Below are 20,334 nucleotides of genomic sequence, written 5' to 3'. Positions count from 1 at the left end.
ACTGAATTTGGCATTAGCCAATTATAAAACACACTTCTATTCACACTTACTGTGAAAAAAATGGCACCTACACATTTCAGGGAATAAAATCTCATTACCAATTAAAAACCAAAAGAGCACGGTTTTGTTTAAGATGCAGTCTATAGAGTTCACAGAATTATGAATATCAGAAGTGTTGGCTATATCTGAGCAATACCAACGATGACTGCCAAACACAAAATTGAGCCTCAACTAACCTACCCAGAAGCAAACATACACCTCTCCATGAAAAGTAGACGACTTTCACTAGCCTATTTAACTGCATTTATTCTTCTTCATACACTTTAAAATGGCCTCAAACACACAGAGCTGCTAACTTGGCAAGTATCCTAAATTTGCTAGTACTCCAGCTCTGCACTTTCATTTTGGCTCAGTTCCAACTACAACTGGCAAGTATGAAAGAGACCATGCTAAACTTGTATTTTTAAACTGGGGGGGGGGGGTTTGCTAGTATACTTTCCTGTAAGAATTTCAGCAGCAGGAAACGCAGCCATCCTGTCTGCCCCCGCTTACCTCCTCTAGCCTTTCTGTCTTTCCTTAAGCTCAACTGTGTTTTGCCTACATCTCACCTCACTGTACAAAGGGAAATCCTAATTGTAGCAGCTTTAGCAAGTAATACAGGTGATCTGAAAGCATCCAAATAGTCATCAATTTTTACTTGAGCCATTTGTGTGAAAAGTGAGCAATGAAGATGAACGTACCCTTGTCATGTCACGTCGCATTCAGTTGTTTAGGTCTGAGAGGAGCAGAAGCTACCTGCTTGTTCATATACCGTATTTTTACCAAGCACGTTAACAAATCAAACTCGAGTTTGATTTGCTGCCATTTCCTTCCCTCAAAACATTAATATCATAGCAAATTGTGAGAACGCTATAGAAACCACAAAACAGCAAGAAAAGGAAGATTTTCTTGCTGATAGCAGTAACATTCCCCTACGACATGGTGCCTGGTGTCTACCATGCATGGGGGGCAGGAGGGAAGGTGTGACTCAAGGAAAGCATCAGTTACCTCTGAGAGCAACCCCAGGATGCCTCCCGTCAGAACAAGGTTTGCCAGCAAATCCAGGGTTCTTGACGCAGCTACCAAGCACAACCAAGGAAATCTAACGTGTAAATATGCCTGGATGAAAGAGGCAGACTGAAGTGATTTCTCTAACTCCTTTCCCTTGGCCCCCTACATATGCCTGCTTTTTACCTGTAAGATATTAAAAAATTTAGAACACACACACATACTTAAACATACACACATACTTAGGGGAGTTTTCCCCACAGAGTTTTGCCATTAATACAACTCATGTTCATTCCTTCTTCCCAATCACCCAAAATATTAAGGCTCATAGAGACCACAAGATAAAGTCCAAGCATTTATTTATATAATAATCATTAAAGATTTTTCCTCACACAAAAGTTCCACAGTTCATTAAACTCTTGTTTTCCTGACAGACTATTCTCCTCCGTGTTTTTGATAGAACAGAATTAAAATTTGTTCTTGTTCTGGTGTTCGAATGAACTATAATCCCAAAATGAATACAAAGAGCCACTGCCCTTTAAACATGCTCCAAAATCTCTTTGAAGTCAGTAACATAACAAGATTAAAATAAGTAATGCAGAGAGAGCCAAGGTGAAACCATTACAAAAATGCAATACATTTTTAAAAGTTAAAGAAGAGCACTCTAGCACTGAAAAATAAATAGTACACTTTAAAAATTCTCACTTAAATTCGTATTATATATAGTCGGGTTGTTTTAAAGGAACATAACCCTCCCAGAATCTTTTTTTCATGCAATGTTGTTTATTTCAAGAAGTCATGCAATATAAACAAGACTTTACTTCAGCTGGGTGTTTTAACATAGCTTTGTACAGAAGTTTGATTTGTAAGTTAAGAAGGAAGGGGGAGAGGAGAAAATCATCTTGAAAGAAAACGTGTATTATGTGGATAATGTCATCCAACCCAATTACACTGTTCCTGCTTAACACAAGAAAAGTAGGCAAACTGACTCCTAGCCAGCTTTAAAAGAATAAAACATCACAGAGCTATAACCAACAAAACATTATCAAATAATGCAGAACCGAGTAACACAATATTATTATTATTTGCTGGTACTAAGATGGAGAATGTACAGTGGTTTGGGGTTTGTTTTTTTGTTTTAAACAGTGCATTGAAGTCTCTGGAGTGTGAGAGGTGCTACACACACCTAACACCAAGTTCAGTTCTAGCTGAGCATTAGGATAAAGAACTGAAGGCAATTCAGGGATATTTCCATCCCCACATTTCATTATCAAGTTATGCTAAATATTTCTCACATAGCCTCACCAATAAGTCTCTGATAAAGCCAAACTTCCTGCAAAACTTTATCTTTTTCTTCCAACAGAACAGCAGGACTGTCAGATATACTTACTCATTTCAAGTATATTCATCTGTTTACACACACACACTTCAGGGGTGTTGCGTGTCAAGTTTGAAACAAGAGCACGAGGAAACCATGAACATAAAATCTATAACCACCTCCAAGGACTTCAGTCTGATTTCAAGCATACAGGAAAACTACTTATGAAATTGTGCAGGCTAGACTAGAATACATTCTTTACTTTGCAAACATCCTTTTAAAAATATGAAATATACTGCATATGAAATTCAATATAGGTACTTGCACATAATACAGACAGGTTAAAAAAAACCAAACACACAAACAATAAAACTTTTGGTCACCAAAAGTTTGTTTACCTGACAATCATGGTAGGAAGCAAGGGATATTCCAAAATGAAGAATACCAAAAGCTATATATTTTGTTAATTGCATGTTTTTAAAAACAGATCCTTTAATAACTAAAATTTGAAAAATATTAATCATATTATGCCTTCTAAAATGGCTAGGGTGGGAAGCACCAGTTTAAAAAGAAATGTTTCCTTTGGATGCAGAGAAACGAAAGCATCCTTATTTAAGAACAACTATATAGCAGTTCTATAAAGTGCCTGTTTGAGGAAACACATCAACAAATGTTTTCCTTGTGCAAAATTGACATTTTTCAGCTCAAATCTTTGGAACATACACGCTACCCAGAGTTTGTGTTCATGCATTACCTGCAATTTCAGTAATTCAGTAAAACTTCTAATCTGCACCACCAGAATTATTTTGCTTGATGCAAACTGTTTACCTCCCCCAATTCAGGTTTCAGGGCGTGAGCTAAAAAAACAAAGTCAGAAAACTCTAGTTTTCATGTTCTCATTTCTTAATTTTTCTTTTAACTCACTTGCCCATTGTGCGTGTTTAGTTTTGACTGTAAAAGTCCATGACTGAAGGCTGTATGAAATACATTCTGTCCTAGAGAACATCAAAACCACATTGCATACCACTGTAAGACACTTAAAATTTTAAAAAGCAGCATTTAGTATCATTCTAAAGCCTGACAGAGATCTGTCTCCACTTTGAAATGCAAAATGCAAGACCTCTTGAAATGGCTTTATTATTAGAGACTGAATATTGTTTTGAAACTTAAAAAAAAAGGTGCCTAAAAGTTAACAAAAGGTAGCTGAAGCAGCCCAAGTTACTGTCACTTTCAGTTTTAGGCTCAGGTCCACCTACAGCCAAGCACAGATATTACAAGAACAGAAACTGCACAGACAGGAGAAAAAGCCCATCAGCCTAAGCCCACCAGTCCTGTCATCGCTGCAACGCAGCAGAGTCACCCCAACACTACAGAGGTTACTTCAGTTACAGGTAAGGTTCGAGCTATGCCAGCAAGGAAAGTTAAAATGTGTACACCATCTTCCTCAGTCTCACCATAAACTGGCCACTAACTGTGTTATCACTGAATTACTAATGGAATTAAGCTTTTCAGTGCCAAGATCAACTACAGGCTCCAGCTGGAGTGCTGAACAGGGTGAGAACAGAGAGGACAGGTATTTCTTTGTAAACCACCAGGCTGCAGATCAATGTTTCCAATGAACAAATAAAAACAACTACCCCAGAACACCACCAGTCCTTTGCCTCAAATGTGGCCACCCTTCCAGCCCACCACTATTTTGGCAGTCCATCATTTCTTCTGTGTGTAAGAGGAGTTTTCACATCTCCAAGCAGGAGAGGAAAAAACAGGTACAACGCTTACGAGAACAAGTATGAATTACATCTAAATCAAGATAACAGATTTAGGCGACTTAAATAAAATACATGTATATTAAAAAAAAAAATTATTTGCTGATTTTAGACAGAAGCCACCAGGTGTTTATTTGATCTGAACTGTCTCTTGTAGGAAAGGTATTCTGAATGTACCAGTGCACAGCTGGTCTGACCAGCCAGGAAGTTCATGCTGCAAAGGAGTCCTTCTTGGATAAAATGTGTAATCAGGCTCATAGTTCAAGAGACAACTCAATGACGCCATGTAGATATCCGCAAATCTAGAGAGACGTCTTAGGAAATAAGTTGGATTCTCATCAGTTCTGAATAAGCTTCCGAACTGTGCGTTGAAGAAATTCCTGTTTATCTCCCTGTCCCCCAAAAAAGAAAACAAAGAGAATGAACCGAACACACCTGCACACATCTCTTTACCAGTCAGCATCCAGAACCCAAAGCATGCAGTTCCTATAATCTGTTCTATGCATTATTCTCTTGCCATTGCACTTCAAAATGCTTAAATGCACCATTTAAGAAATTTTTTCCACCTCTTGCACATATATAGCCCAGACCTAGCACTCAGTAGTGAACAGAAGAGCTTCACACTTCTCCCGCTAAAACCAGTGATAAGTTGCTTCTGACTTCAGAAGCATGACATCTCAAGCTTTCCTTTCTAGAGATTGTAAAAGAAGATTTTTGCCTTCCTCTAAATCCTAATGACATCCACTTACCCCAAAGACAAAAGACTGAAAAAAACAAACACACAAAGATTTAGCTTAATGTACACACAAAAAGCTTAAACACGTCTTGGAATTAACTTCTGTTATTAGTCACTGCCAAGTAGCATTCCCATTTCATTTACTTCCACATTTCTGCGGAAGGCTGCTGGTGGTACAGCTGCTGTCCTTGCCAACTCTGCACTTCACACACTGCATTTAGGGATTGCTCCTTCACAGTATTAGATTTTTAGGAGCTATAGCCCTATTACTTATCTTTGTGATGGTCCATTACTAAATCCAGTCTAGTGCAGAGCCCAGTTTCTGCATAGTCTAAAATGTATTGTATGTAATCGGAAGGAATCATCTAAAAAAAACCTGAAGTGACCTAAGTCTTGATAGAGAAGCACATTTTTAAATCATGCAGAAGTAAAGCTGTGTAATCAATAGCAACAGTGACAGCTGAACATATAGAGGGACAGGAGAACTGAGATGAGAAGGAGAAGTATTTGATATGAGGTCACCCTTTCATGCAGAAAAATAATATCTGTTCCAAAGCAGGGGAACAGGGAACGGGGGTTCATATATGAAGGGTCAGAGGGGACAAGAGCTGCACAAGAAACAGGTAGAATATTGCTTTACACAGATAAATTTTAGAAGGTCTATAATTACAAGGGAATATAAGTCAGGGATGGAGAGAAATTCTGAAGAAACCCGTGGAAGACATCACATAGAACACTTGGCTACCGTGAAACACATTGCAAATTCTTCATCTCCACTGTCTTACCTCATTTCCTTTCTTTCCTTCTTCCATTCTTCTAAAATCATTTGTGAATCAGGATCACGGTGAACCTGGAATGTAAAGTATGAGTAACAGGTAACTAAGGATGCCCTCATAAATGAGCCTTTCCATTAATAAACCTTTATCAGCTAGCAGGACAAGAGCCATGCTTCAGAGACCAGAATACAGAAGTTATCCACATGCATTTTAAACAAGCAAAAGCAGGAATCAATCCAGGCTGACCAGTGGAGGAAAGGGACAAGAGTTTGAGAAAACTCTTATTAACTAGCCACCAAAGTAATTGCATCTATTTATCTACGGTCAAACTGGCAAACTTTAACGAGACAGAAAGCACTTGCAATGTCAATGTCCAGCACTTAGAAACTTGGCTGGATCCCTTCTGCTATACAGAGCTGATTACACACACACAGAACAAACCTGCATGTGTTCCAGTAATCCTGTCAAGGTTTGCAGCCAGGTCATGGTTTGAATGTACTTCTCTGTGTTCATGATTTTAATCTCCGATCGTAACTCTGGAATAATTGCACCAGTGCGCCAGCCATGCTTCAGGGTCAAATCCTATTTACCAAGAATTACAAAACACAAGTATTAGTCTTAAAAAGAAGTACTTAAAAGAACTGAAGAATTTGACCATTGTTTATCCCAAAGGGGCACTCATTTAATTGCTTCTTATGTATAAGCAGAAATATTAAACAGTGGGACTTAACTGTGCCAACAGGCAATAGAATTCAGTTTCAGAGTAAGCTTCAAATCCCACGTTTTTAAAGAGAGAGAGATAAAGAACACATAAGCACTCATTCATTAGGTTTAAAACAAACAGTAGGAAATTCCTTTTGTAGATGAGACCTCTGCTGCTGTCAGAAGTATCTGGAGGAAACTGTGTGTTGGGTTTGTGGTACTTACCTGCACACACAGCTGACAGAAGGGTCCTATCGGGACTCCCAGCTATTCAAGCTCCTCCTGACAAGTATGGGACAAGGCAGCTGCCACCTGTGCTCCCTCCTCCACTGTGCCAGAGGAGAACAGAACTGCATGCTCCTTCATTTGGCCCTCAGCCTTCTGAAGCACCCAAACTTACTTCTCTTTTGAAAAGCAGATTGGGGCAAAAATGTTAACATCTGCTGCTGCTGAAACATGTTACCACAGCTTGGCAGTGGAAAGTCATATCCAGGCATCCATACCCAATCAATTACAAAAGAGTTAAGTGGTGGTCACTTAAAGTAACAGTTAACAGTACGTTTGTTCATAAGGCAGTAAGAAAATGTCTGGATAGCGGGGCTACAAACCATAGCAAGATCTTGGGAAGAAAGTTCACCATTAGTGACAGGAAGATTGGCTCTTTCATTCAAAACAGAAGTTCATTCAGCTCTTATTACACTTGGTAGTAAATGTCATCCAAATCAGCCACATCCTGTACGTCTGAATATCTGTTTATTCTCTGTTACATCTGACACAATTAGTATGCGGATCAGGAATACAAACTCACACATTCCTGAGTGCAGTTTGTAAGCAAGTTAGGTGGAAAATATGGTCAGCCTTTTATGGCACCAATTTTCTTCACTGCAAGAAAAGCAATATGGCTTAACTACCAACTCAAATTTTGTTGCGTCTAGAAATCTTAAATGAAAGTGTGTTACACTGAATAACTGGGGAGGAAAAGAGGAAAACTAACAAAAAGCCTCGTCTTTTATCCTATTTTGTGAAAGTAAACTACTTACTGCTAAGTCACTGTAAATGTGATCACCAAAGTAGAGAACCTTAGAGCCCCTCCAGCCAGTAAGCTTCAGAAATTCGTACAAGTTACCCTGCAGAAACAACAACAGGCACATTGTAGTGGCACGCAACTTGCGCCTTCACAGGCATGAAAAAGGAGTTTAGTACACTCCTAAAAATATTTTCATATCAAGAATCTTATCCTCAGTTTATATATTATGAATCCCAAATTTCACAGGTGATTTCAGTAATACTATCACTTTAAGAGGCAGGTAACTGCAGACATACAATACCAACAATGAATCCGTACCACTTCAATCATTAAAATAACTCTCTTAAAGAACATATCTACTTTTTAGAAGCCTTTACGACATCTAAAGAAGCTTGGGATTGTAGGAAATAGGTATTAAATTTGAACTGAGTTTATTGAAAGCGTACCTGTTTGTAAATCTGACCTTTCTGCAGCTTGTGAATTTTGTCCCAAAGCAACACTCCCCTTTCATTCACCTTCCGAAACGGTCTAGAATAAAATTATATACAATTGCTGTAGAAATTCTGACACTTTTTAGGAGGAAATTAAAATTTTAATACTAAAAATAGTCATCTTTCAAAAGGAAGACATCTCTCTAGCATCTGAACACTTTGTAATAGACAGAATAATCAAAGCTCCAAAACTTCTGCTTTAGCCAGTGAAATGGAATATATCTATCCAGTACACTTATGACATTTATAACAGAGTTTGAGAACAACTGTTGAGAACTAAGGCAGAGATCCCAGTCAGAGGGGAAGAAACTGTGTGAATTGTCTGCCATTAAGGAGAGAACACAAAATAAAGTGAAGATGTGTAAAATCTTGCACAATACCTCATTTTGTACAACTGAACAAGGGGGCAGAGGATGGAGGGCAAGACATACAAGCAAAGTTCTTTTTAAAATCAAATGAAAAAAAGGGAAAAAAATGCCACCTCCCTCTATCTCACTTTCAAATCATAAGTACATATAAAGGAATAGGTATTTTTCAAGTGTAAGAGTAGTGCATACACATTACAAATGTGTTTGTTTAATTGAACAACTAGCCCAAATACTCCAGTCTGTCAGCCAGTCTGCCCTTTAAATATGACGTGCGACTAAAAAAAGACCAGAAGCAATGAAAGACAATTCCAGATAATGGGCCAATTCCCAAAGGCACCAAAATTTCTCAGGTTTATTAGGAAAGGAACACATTTCACCAGTTTACAAGCTAAGATGTTAAGAACAGCTTCTAAGACCCTAACTCAGTCCAGCAGACCTGTAATGGCTACTGGAACTTTCTCAGGTAAGAAATGGTAGATATTTGTTCTTGAAAATTGGGTATTGCTGCATTCTGTAATGACCTTAAACAGGATTTCATCAAATCTGGTGTCATTTTACATCACACCCAAATTAAATATTCCCTAACACGCTCTATAGCCTTACATGGAATAAGCTGCTTGAATCATTCTTTACTGACTAAATACTCACCTTCGCTTATCATTGAAAAAGTTTGGCTTATCAGCCTGTACAATGACCACATCAAAGAGATCCCTCCAGTCCTTGCCAACTATGAACTTCATGCCTTTGTCCCTAAAAAGGACAGAGGGGTATTAACAATGAGGCATAACAGAAGTGCAGTTATCTGTGCAATATAATGAAATACATTAAAAAACCTCATCCTCCTCATCCTTTAAAAATGCATAGTTGAACAGCAAACAACTGTTCACTTACACAAAGCTGCTCGGACTGTTTGTGATGAGAAACATCTTCTTGCCATGATCAGCCAGCTTTGCTAACACTGCACGAGTTTGTTCGGCATAGCAGATGTATTTCTCTGTGAGGATTGGGGAAAACACAATATTAATTGAAAAAGTTTTTCACAAGAATTTTCTCTGCATTCAACCAAGGGTTCAGAACACGAGGTTATACTTAACAAAAGCACCTGAGACAAGTGGAAATAACCCTTTCAAGCTTTAAAATTTAGAATTTGTAATCTTAAACAAGGAAGCAAGAAAGATCATAATACTATCAGTGAAAAGAGCTTTGATAGATGATCTCATTAGCACTTACCAATATCCGCTTCAATTGCTCTGTACATTATTCCTTTGATGTGGACATCCCTGATTGAATCCTGTAAGGAAAGCAACAGAGCACTGAAAAACTGAAAAATCTTTTCAAGTATAAAAACCATGCGGACTGCATAGCATTAGTAATTTGTTTTTAAAACAATTCCTTTCTCTGAACTACACTTTCAGCTTTACAGAAATGCCATGGGATGTTCACTATATATGTCACCACTAGAAAAAGAGTAATCCTGTCCTCCAAGAAGCTAACTTTATCCTTTTGGGAGTACAAACCTGTACAGCACAGGGGCTGTTTTACGTAACAACTGTGAAAGGGCGCTCAGAAGGGTGAAGTGGGTGAAAGCCCTCTGCAGAAGCAGAGTCATCACAGATTTCCAACGATCTTTGGAGCAGAAAGTATTCCTCTCCTCTTGCAAAGAAAACCCAAAAGCTTTAAGTCAGATAGATTTTAGATTACGATCACTCACAAATGCCCTAGTTATTTAAAAAAGAAATTTATGAACAGATGAAAGAAGCTAAATGCTTAAGCAAAGTACTCATAAGGCGCTCTGAAGGCATTTGGCAGCTCTCCTGAGCCAGCTTTGCACCAGACAGGTTTGTTTAGGACAGTGGTACTGCCATGTTGGTACTTACATGGGGTATGTCCTAAAAATCCTCAAAAAATGCCACTATAGGGCTTCCAAAATATTGGTAATGCTGAGTAGTACAGAAGTTTCTACAAACACTTCAGCAGAAACGACAAGAACTAGCCTTCTGACTCTATGTAGCCATAGGAAGAGGGCAAAATTACTCTGGAGGTCAAAAATTTCTTAAAACCCATCTGATCTACTTGGGAAAGTGAGAAATACAACATTTGGGTGCATCACTTATGCTGAACAACATTAATACGTGTCAACAAGGGGCCAGGAAAAGGTTTTGGATGGAAAGCCTGTGCAGACAAATACCATCAACTTGGGCATGACCTCTTCTGTTCTTAAATAAGTATGACATAAAATTTTCTCCTCTGCAGGATACATCCTGCGGAATCAAGAGAGTCAAATTACTCTAGTCATATTATCAGATTTTTTGGGGGGAAGAAGAGAGGAAAACAGGCAAAACAGATATGCCAAAAACAAGAGATAGCAAATGATCATATACTAGCAAAGATACAGAGGCAGTACAACTGAAAGCTCCAAACTGGAATTCCCTATAGCCTCTTACAATTCCTGCTAGTGAGAAAGGTATACATTTAGTAACAATCAAAAGAAGCTTTATTGACAAGCAAGAGCTTCTTCACTTTTGCCCTATCCACTCCTCAAACCTACAAAAACAGCAACAGCCATAGAACTTAAAATAAATTTCAAATTATTCTATGTTTCTTTTCCAAGGTCTACCTTCATTTTACTTATGTTTTTATGGTTCTATAGCAATAATTACTCTATACAAAACCTAAAGTTGAGGTATTTCACTGGAGCTGACACAAAAGGTTGAAGATTCCTGAAGTGCTCAGAGAGGAGATGGACAAATGTAAAGGTTTACCCAAATCTTCAAAGCTAGTACCTTGACATCTTTGTACAGATGAACAGGCTCATAGTCTATGTTGTTTTTCAGAAAATATTCATTCACGCAAGAAAGGAGTGTCATTTCTGGCAAGGAAAATATATCCATGAATTGCTTCATCGTATTTCCATGCGAGCTCTACAGGGGTGGGAAGAAAAAAGAAAGGAAGGAGAAAAAAAAAAAAAAGTCAGGCATTTCTCAGATTAGAACACTTTCATTCATTCAGTACAAACACTTCAGCTTAGCTGCAGATATTCAGCTTTTGTCATCACTGTTTGCACTGCTTTAAATTCTTTTTGAACTAACAGACTTTCAGTAAAATAACTCCAACAAAAGTGTTTGATTTATTTTAAGAATTAATCATGACTCATTACTCTTAAGAGCAGTATTTTCATTCACAAACACATAAAAGACAGCACTTAACTAAAAGTCAAGAGAAGGACTTAAAGGCTTTCACTGGAAGTCTGCAATTCTATAAATAAGAGGCATTGGGTATTGTGATGGGGGGTGAATACTTTTACTTTTACTTTTTAATAAGTAGAATACTGATTAGGACTGCAAAAAAATTTACCTCCTTGAAAAGAAATAATAAAAAGTTGTAAGAATTTACAATAACTAATGCAGTAACAGAGGAAAAGATTTCTAGTCTGCAAAAGCTGAAACTATAGTTAAGTTTCACAAAGGTAGAGAATCTCATTATACAAGAGCAAATACAAACCAAATACTTCTCAAAAAGAACAGAAGTAAAGCAACCAGCTCAAGACAGCACACTGGTCAAGATCACAGAAATACAGAATGGTTGACATTGGAAGGGACCTCTGGAGTTCATCTTGTCTGACCCCCCTCCTCAAGCATAGTCATCTAGAGCCAGTTGCCCAGAACCTTCCAGATGGCTTCTGACTCTCCAAGGATGGAGACTCCTCACCCAACCCATGCCAGTGCTCGGTCACCCTCACAGTAAAGAAAGCATTTCCTAATGTTCAGAGGAAAACTCCCCGTGTTTCGGTTTGTGCCCACAGCCTCTTGTCCTGTCACTGTCCTTTCCAAGATCAAAGGAAGCACAGACCTGCAGAGACCAAGGCATCCCACAGGGAATGCCAGGGCAATATTCAGAACTGCTGCAGAGATCAGCTTTGGGAAATCTTAGTTCAGCTCCTTCAAATAAGGACAAGTGCGAGAACAATAAAATGCTCCAGAGCACAAAGAAGAGCTTTTCAGGTCAACATGGAATTAACATCCATAAGTAAAAGGGCTAAAATAAATTTGTTTTTTACTAAAATCGCTCTTCATTTGGGAAAGAGGAAGAAACCCTTTAGCAAGAAGCTCAACTTTCCCCACAAAGTGAAATCCTAAACTTAAAAGCTTTATCTTTTATCATTCATCTTTTATCAAATCCCCTTACTGTCACTCTGCCAGCTTGTATGCAAGAGATGCCTCCGTACATTTACTTGCTGCTACATCAGCTAAGCCATTAGACCACCAGGAAGAAGTACATAGCTGGGGCAAGGCACCAGATATGGTTCATTTCCCAGCCTTTATCAGATTTGCTGTGCAACACTGAACAAGTCACTTGATTTTTATGTTCCATTTCTCTGTCTGTATGACTGGGCAAGGGAATAGTGAAAGAAGAAACTACAGTGAGTAGGAGAAAGAAGATATATTTGTTACTTTAGAGGGCAAACTTCACATCTAGCATTATAAGTCAATCATGTACTGAGAAAACATAACTGCTAGTGAGAAAAAGAACAAAATGCAAACACCACTACCCACCCCACCAAAAAGTCACCTTTAAAGAGCAGTTTGTGGTTTTACCTTTCCATAAAAGTCACTCATTTGTTCTAAAGGGACATGGGAACCATCATACATTGCAATGACTTCTTCATCTGGGACAACACTGAGGCCTCTGGAAAACAACATTAGCTTTAGTTCAAAAGTCAGATTAAAATTTTCAAGTAATTACCAAATGAAAGTCTGATATATTAACACTTCGATCTGGAGCTTATTAAAATATTAATAATGTCATAGGAACACTTTAGTCTTTAAATTAAAACAGCATCTTTCCTTACAGAACAAGAAACATTTTAACAGGCTGACGCACACAGAACACATTCCAATTTTAAGTCCTTTTTACTTTCTTAGCTGGAAAAGAGCTAATTAGTCTCCACTGAAATTATGCCTCAAGGGTTTGTAAGAAGTAGTTAGAGCTTCCAGTTTCTTAACACAAAGTAATTCCTCACTCTGCCTTTGTTTCATACAGCACTGATGACGTGATAGTGTTTAAACCAGATTATTCTGCAGCATGACCTTGAAGAATCAAGGGAAAGAAAAACATACACAACCTTTAACTAAATAAGAATTTCCTTTAAACTGTATCAACAGTTCAGTTTCCCAAAAATTTAAGATTACTTGAAGGACTGTTGACAAGTAATTAAAATATAAAAATATAACAACAAATGTGGAAGAAGGAGACATCGTCTCTCCCCAGACTTTCTGTATCAACTATTAAGAGATTAAAGGCTTTGTTTTGGTTTTGAACATTTACAGTATCAAGCACCTTGCACTAAAGCATCTAAAACACTGCACGCATGCAAACGTCCTCACCAGAGGACACAGAAGTGTGGAGGTTTTGCTTAAGATTAAAGGATAGAAATGAAAACCAGATCCTCTGGTCCCCTTTTTCCAAGTCTGCTTATGGTGTTTTGCAGCCTTGTAACACAGATGGTTATTTCAGTGCCTCCCTTTCCTGGTCCCAGAAGTGTTGTGAGGCATTAAAAAAATAATTAATTGATTAATAAGCCTAGTGCTTTCAGTGTTTAGCATCCACACCAGCTTTGCAGTGGGAAGGGAGTGATACATGAACTTCCTCAGGGCTACTCTGGTAGCAGAGTCCGATGTTAACTACCTCCTTTGCTGCACTTCTCAATGCTACATCGATTTGTACACAGCCCTGTGCCACTGCTGGTAGGACTCCAGCATTCCAGTTAGCATTGTGCACAAACAGGGCAGATAATACTTTGGTTCTGTAACATACAGAGTTCAGCATCACACAGTCCACAGCAGTAAACACAAAGAAATGCAACCAAAATGTTAAACACGTATTAAGTAATACGATCAGAATTGCGAAGGACTGACTCACCTTCTAGTCTGCAGATACCTATGCCAAGTGGTATTAGAATACTGATAAAGAAAACGCTTGTAGATCAGGAGCTACTTAAGCACAAATCAAGAGAGGATGATAGACATACATGAAATCCAGAGAGGAGAGACGACCATGTAGACAAAACTGTAGATTAATTTTACCAGAAGACTCATAGCCTTTACACAGTTCACAGTGCAGCTGGATAACTACAAAGTTTATTTTATTCCACTGACAGCATGGACAGACAGCACTAAAAGCACCACAGTTCACCTACAGCAGTGCTCCCACTGCTGCTCTTGGAGATGTGCACTGTTACAGGGATACCAGAATTGCTTACACCTCTCAGTGCAAATGAGGCTGAACGCTTGGGCAAGTCCTGCTACCTCCAGCTGTATAACTGACCTACACACATACAGAACACACGGAAGGTTAAAACTAAGAACTATAGATATGCAGCAACTGACAGCAAAGCCCAGTGTTGGTACAGAGGAGAAAGGCAATCTGATTTTAAACAAAATTAAGGGAAAGTATTGAGTGAAATGGTAGCTTTCACCCTCACACACACCTACAAGTACCAAGATGTGTGGTCTAACAGTCTGTCCATATTACTTTGCGCGACGCTGAGAACAAGGGACATCAGCTTTTCCACAAATCTCAACACCTCTCTAGAGTTTTCTTGACCTGTCATCCTATTCTGGCTTTGGATGTGCCTTTTATACTAGGAGTTGACAGCAACTGTGATCTTCTACCTCTTCATTCTGTCCCACTGAGTCATAAGGATAAGGCAATACTGCCAATGGACTCACTACTCGTTCATCTTCTCGTCTACGTCACTATACAGTTCCAGTCATACCACTGTTCTTCCTGACATCATCTCTCAAAAGCCTTCAGCTTCTTTTTTGTTCCTTCCATCCCCATAGAGGTGTTTGGAGAAACAGCATGCAGATGTGACAATATCCTGATGACCAGCTGATCCAGGCACCACCAACATATGCCATCCTTTTGTCCCTTCTATCAGCATTTCTTCTGGTGCTCTCACACATACACGTTTCCATTCATACAAATCTTAACATTTCTACTACACACCTCTACAGATAAATGTAGTTTTGATTACTTCACTCAGCCTTTAATCTAGCAAACTAGCATTTTTCACAGTGAAAAAATGTAAAAACTTGACAGCCTTTTAAAAATTAATCTTACAATCAGCGAACTTCACACTGAGTTTTCTGGTTCTCTCCTAGCCCTGCATAAACAATGCCTTCCAAAACCACAGGAACAGGTTTTGTCACTTGAAACATACAATAATTATTCTGCATCAAGATGTATAAAACACACAAACAAATGGTATAAAGTTTCACTCAGACTCTGATGATACATATAGAAGATGTTGTTTTGGCAGCTCTAGATAGCTACTATGTTGAGAGTACAAGCCTGATGCTGGACCATGCCATCTTGTTTCCTCTTTCATATTCCTTCCCTTCCTCTCCCCTCTCCCAAAGGGCAACTCAGACTAACTCATAAAAGAACAGATCAACGACTACAGCTGAATCATCTACCCGACCACAAAACAAAAAGAAGTAATGAGCACATTATCATCATTTCATACTACCACACACAGTCCCCCATAGTAAATCACTGCAAGGTTGCATTAACTTTTGGCCCCAAAAGAAAACTTTTTGTCTAATGACATTAAGAAAGGTACTCAGGCTTCTTGTTTAATTTAAAATCTGGTACCAAGTGTGGTGTTCATGTCAGTCAAATGCATCCTGTTTCATTACAGCAAACTGAGCCATGCTAAAAACTCTCCTGTCGAAGATCACATACAGTATGTCTATATCATGTAACGAAGCACAGCACAGAGCTTGCCAATTTTACATCAATTCAGTAAACTCAGAAAGCATCAGGCTGTACGGACACAAAGCAGTTGTGCTCCATTCTGTAAGCATGATGTGGTTGATCTGTCCTAACTTAAAAGTTCTGTGCAAATGCATCAAGACCTCTCAAGTGTCTCTACAACCACACCAAAGTCATGCTAACAGGCACTCTGTCACAATTATTTACATAGAAAGCAACAGCGGAGAAGTCATCACCGTATTTTTAGATGTCTTTCAGCACAATTTAACAGCCGGAAACAAAGTGAGTCAGCACTATGTGACCAACCAGCTTTCCAACTTCCCCAGCTCTGAACTGGGGAATCAGCTGTACTGTATCAGTCAGTAAATGTGTGTGCATGCCTGTGTACACAGAGAGGCACAAACAAACCCCCTTCCAGTAAGACTGCAATGTTCATTCATGTCTGCGCTTGTCAGGGCACTGTTCCTGATAGGAACCTAAGATGTACACTAATAAATGCAACTAAGAGATTCAAAAAATAAGAGTACACATTTTTATTATAAATAGGAAAAAATTTTACGCACCTGTAAACTGTTCCTAGCTGAATATAATGAAAAGCATCAATCTTCATCAATAATGCCTTGCAAGGGAAAAAAAAATTATCAGTTTTTATCATGTCAACTATTTGACATGACATTATAAAAATCGAAGCAATTTTATCTATAACCTTTCTGTCTCAAGAATGTCTGAGCACCTTTGCTTCAACTTCCTTCATAGCTTCCAAAGTACTTTTATCAATAGCTTTCACCTAGGGCTTGCCAAATTACAAAGAAAACACTGTCCAGTGACTTGAGCTAAGCCACCAAGAAACAACTTTTCCTACTAGCAGATGCTTGCTTAGGTTTATTCTGTTGCACTAAGTTGTCTTCCCCTGTCCACCATGAGAACGAAACGCCCAAAACATTTTTTACTCAAGTTATAAAAAAAAAATTTAAAAAACCAACCTTGCTATGAAAGAGAAAAACATGAAACAAAATCCTTACACATCAATCCAGACTGAAAAGTTGGAAGACTTAAAAGTCCTATTTACTTTCTTTGGCTAGGTTCTCAGCACTACGTAACTCATCACAAAGTTATTTATACATACCCGGTGCACATCATAATGAAGTCCTCTGATTGCAAAATTGGGATCATAATCGTATTTTCTTATTTCTGCGGGATACTAAGAAAAGAGAGCAATGATTTGACTTTAAATCCATAACAAAAACAAATTTAAAACTGTTTCTGCAAAATTTTAAAAGCCTAAGTTTTCTATGCTTCTCATTTTCACTAGTCATTAAGAGTCTTTTTGATAGGTTGGTGAGATTTGCAAGTCAAGTCAAACATTTTTGCAAAATCCAAGGTCATTGTTTTAAATCTAAGTCAAAAGCATTACTTAAAGTTGGACATCCAGGTACTCTCTAGGGATCACCTTTGAACATTAGCCTCTTGTTCAAATAGTGGTTTTAATATATGCACCTTTGAAAACAAACTAAATTTTGTTAACTTCCTAAAATTTAATAGCTGAGTTATCTTGCACTGTGAAGCCTCCCCATGAAACAGATTATACGAACACAGTTTCCAACTTAACCTTCTAGCTGGAAACCAAAGAACATGCCCTAACTTACAGAGATACCTGAAATTTACCGCTCATTTCTATTGAAAGAAAAAGCAATACAACATCACCAATATTAACAGCAGCAAAAAAATCTTGGGCATTTTCAAGAAATAAAAGAAGCACAGCTATGTTTTGACTCCCTCAGTGCAGATCATACTCCTGATGTTAGATTGTCAAGTTTGAAAAGTAGACCCCAGGGGCATTTAAAGATACAGTGCACAGCAAATAAACACAGATGGGGAGGAAGGAAGAAGAGAATTAACAACAGCTAATGTTACCTGGAGAAGCCAGGCTCCCCTTAACAGGGACTTTCCCCAAGGTACGGTGTGTCAAAGATCAGATTCTGAAAGCAAGTCCAGAATTAAATGCCATCAGGGTGAGTCACCTCAGGAGGACACCACAACGACCCAACTGTATTTACCCTGGATGGCATTTGTAACACCTCATTGCTTAGAGATGTGTGTGAATTGAATGTCTGTATCATGTACTCTTTCCTCATGTTCTTTATAGATAGCATAGGTAGCTCACACCACCTATTAGAGAGTTATCTAATATTTTTCAGTACAAGCCCATTTTAAGTTGACTGTAATTTTGTCCTGCTTTAAGCATAGGTTAGCCATGAAAAAAAGTCAGGTGTGTGCCTTGGGCTAAGGCTTTTGCTCATTCGTTTTTAAAAGGTAAAATGCTTCAGTTGTTTCCAACAAGGCTTCAGAAAACTGTCATTTCTTTGATTAACCAACTGAAAGGCAATCCTTCACTTCCTTCTCACAGGCTACAGCAGTCTTAGAACTTGACAAACGCATCTCAGGCACATTCTCCACCTTCTCTACAACAGTCTCCATACATACATGGCTAATTTACAAGCCTTCGGGGGGAAAAAGCATATTATACAGCTTCAACAGAGGCTCTAGCTACCTTTACAAAAAATAATCACAATTTTTCCACAAAGGTTTTATCTATGCTAAAGTGGACTTGCTCTGCAACCACTGTAGATTGTGCTTGTACTGAACGCAGGCATCTACAGTCAAAAAAAAAAAAAAAAAAAAGGTCCTTTCTCCTAACTTCTGAACTATAATTCCTACTACCGTTTCCAGAAAACATGAGAGAAGCTACTGATCTGAATGAAGAACAGCATCAAAAGCCTACAGATGGGTTGGGAAGATATGCAGATTTGGCCAGGGAACATGAAGCAGAAAAGACAAGGGAAAACATCAAGGGAAGATACAAGATGTGATCAATTAAAAACTACAATGTACTGTACATGCCCCAAAGCAGCCACATGAAGCATGAACAAGGAAATTTATTTCTGACTTTTTCAAATTTCTGCATACTTGACTTTCCTGCTTTAATTTATTCTACTAGAAGGCTGTCTTTCTGCACACATGCCAGTACATATGAAAAAAAGATTGAGCCTACCTTAGCACACAAATCAAAGCCTCCTTACAAGACAAACAAACAAAAAGATAAAAATTGCACTGTTTGCTTACCCCACTCTTGGTAGGGATACATATATCTGGACTGAAACAGCAGTCCAGATAAGGGGGCATAAGGCCCGTACGTTAGGAAAGAAATAAACCCAAGAGCAAGAGTTTACATTCAACACCTGCTGCCACCTCTGAGATAAGCATTAAATTGCTGTTTACTCTCTTGGACACACTTCAAAATTCCTTGCCTCCTACATCGCATTTTGCAGTTTCTGATGAATTACCTTACACTGCCATGACCAAAACTGGCCATCTTTTAGGCTGACTGTGACAGTCATAATGGGCAACACCATCTAAAAGTTTTTTCTAACGTTAAAGGCAAGAAAAACATTAATAGTATGAGCAGCTAGATAGCATTAATAAAAACTGTTGTCCCTCAATAAATTGCAACAGGACATGACATATTTCAATAAGCTTTCTCAAAGTAATTACAATTTCATTTACTAGAACTCAAAGAGATTTTAATCAAGACAAACCGGAAAGTTATCACCACCTGAATTCATTCAAATAGTAAAGGCAGAGCATCATTTGAATTTTTGTCTACAAGAATTAATCTTCACTCCTGCAGTAACACTGATTTTTGCAAGAACCACATAGCTTTAATAAAGTGTATTTAGACATCCTACAGAAATTGCTACCAAGACATGCCAAAATCTTAGGGAGATCAAGTTGTGTATGTTTGTAGTGCCCATGAAGTTTTGTTTGTTATAGAATCATAGAATGGTTTGGTTGGAAGGGACCTTAAAGACCACCTAGTTCCAATCCCCTGCCATGGCAGGGACACCTTCCACCAGATCAGGTTGCTCAAAGCCCCATCCAGCCTGGTCCTGAACACTTCCAGGGATGGGGCATCCATGGCTTCTTTGGGCAACCTGTTCCAGCACCTCACCACTCTCACAGTGAAGAATTTCTTCCCAATATCTAATCTAAGTCTTCCCTCTTCCAGTTTAAAGCCATTGCCCCTTGTCCTATCACTCCATGCCCTTGTAAAAAGTCCCTCCCCTGCTTTCTTGCAAGCCCCCTTTAGGTACTGGAAGGCTGCTTTAAGGTCTCCCTGGAGCCTTCTCTTCTTCAGGCTGAACAACCCCAGCTCCCTCAGCCTGTCTTCACAGGAGAGGTGCTCCAGCTCTCTGATCATCTTCGTTGCCTCCTCTGGACTCGCTCCAACAGGTCTACGTCTTTCTTCTGCTGAGGACCCCGGAGCTGA

At 38.7% G+C, this 20,334-nt stretch overlaps 1 protein-coding gene across 1 annotated transcript in view; it reads right to left on the bottom strand.

Moving 5' to 3' along the window:
* Nucleotides 1-4,261: 4,261 nt before the first annotated feature.
* Nucleotides 4,262-20,334, bottom strand: part of NT5DC3 (5'-nucleotidase domain containing 3) — a 17,438-nt gene continuing 1,365 nt past the window's right edge. The window contains exons 2-13 of the mRNA XM_009694658.1: nucleotides 17,134-17,208; nucleotides 16,571-16,626; nucleotides 12,827-12,917; nucleotides 11,015-11,152; nucleotides 9,462-9,522; nucleotides 9,123-9,225; nucleotides 8,880-8,981; nucleotides 7,819-7,900; nucleotides 7,386-7,472; nucleotides 6,085-6,225; nucleotides 5,653-5,717; nucleotides 4,262-4,523 (exon numbers count right to left, since the gene is read on the bottom strand). Of these exons, the coding sequence (XP_009692960.1) occupies nucleotides 4,262-4,523; nucleotides 5,653-5,717; nucleotides 6,085-6,225; nucleotides 7,386-7,472; nucleotides 7,819-7,900; nucleotides 8,880-8,981; nucleotides 9,123-9,225; nucleotides 9,462-9,522; nucleotides 11,015-11,152; nucleotides 12,827-12,917; nucleotides 16,571-16,626; nucleotides 17,134-17,208 (1,263 nt within the window). The remainder of the gene's footprint in view (nucleotides 4,524-5,652; nucleotides 5,718-6,084; nucleotides 6,226-7,385; nucleotides 7,473-7,818; nucleotides 7,901-8,879; nucleotides 8,982-9,122; nucleotides 9,226-9,461; nucleotides 9,523-11,014; nucleotides 11,153-12,826; nucleotides 12,918-16,570; nucleotides 16,627-17,133; nucleotides 17,209-20,334) is intronic.

Source organism: Cariama cristata, unplaced genomic scaffold (assembly GCF_000690535.1).
Source record: "Cariama cristata isolate BGI_N322 unplaced genomic scaffold, ASM69053v1 scaffold12702, whole genome shotgun sequence".
NCBI classification, from domain to species: Eukaryota; Metazoa; Chordata; class Aves; order Cariamiformes; family Cariamidae; genus Cariama; species Cariama cristata.
This window is presented reverse-complemented; position numbering and strand designations above follow the sequence as displayed.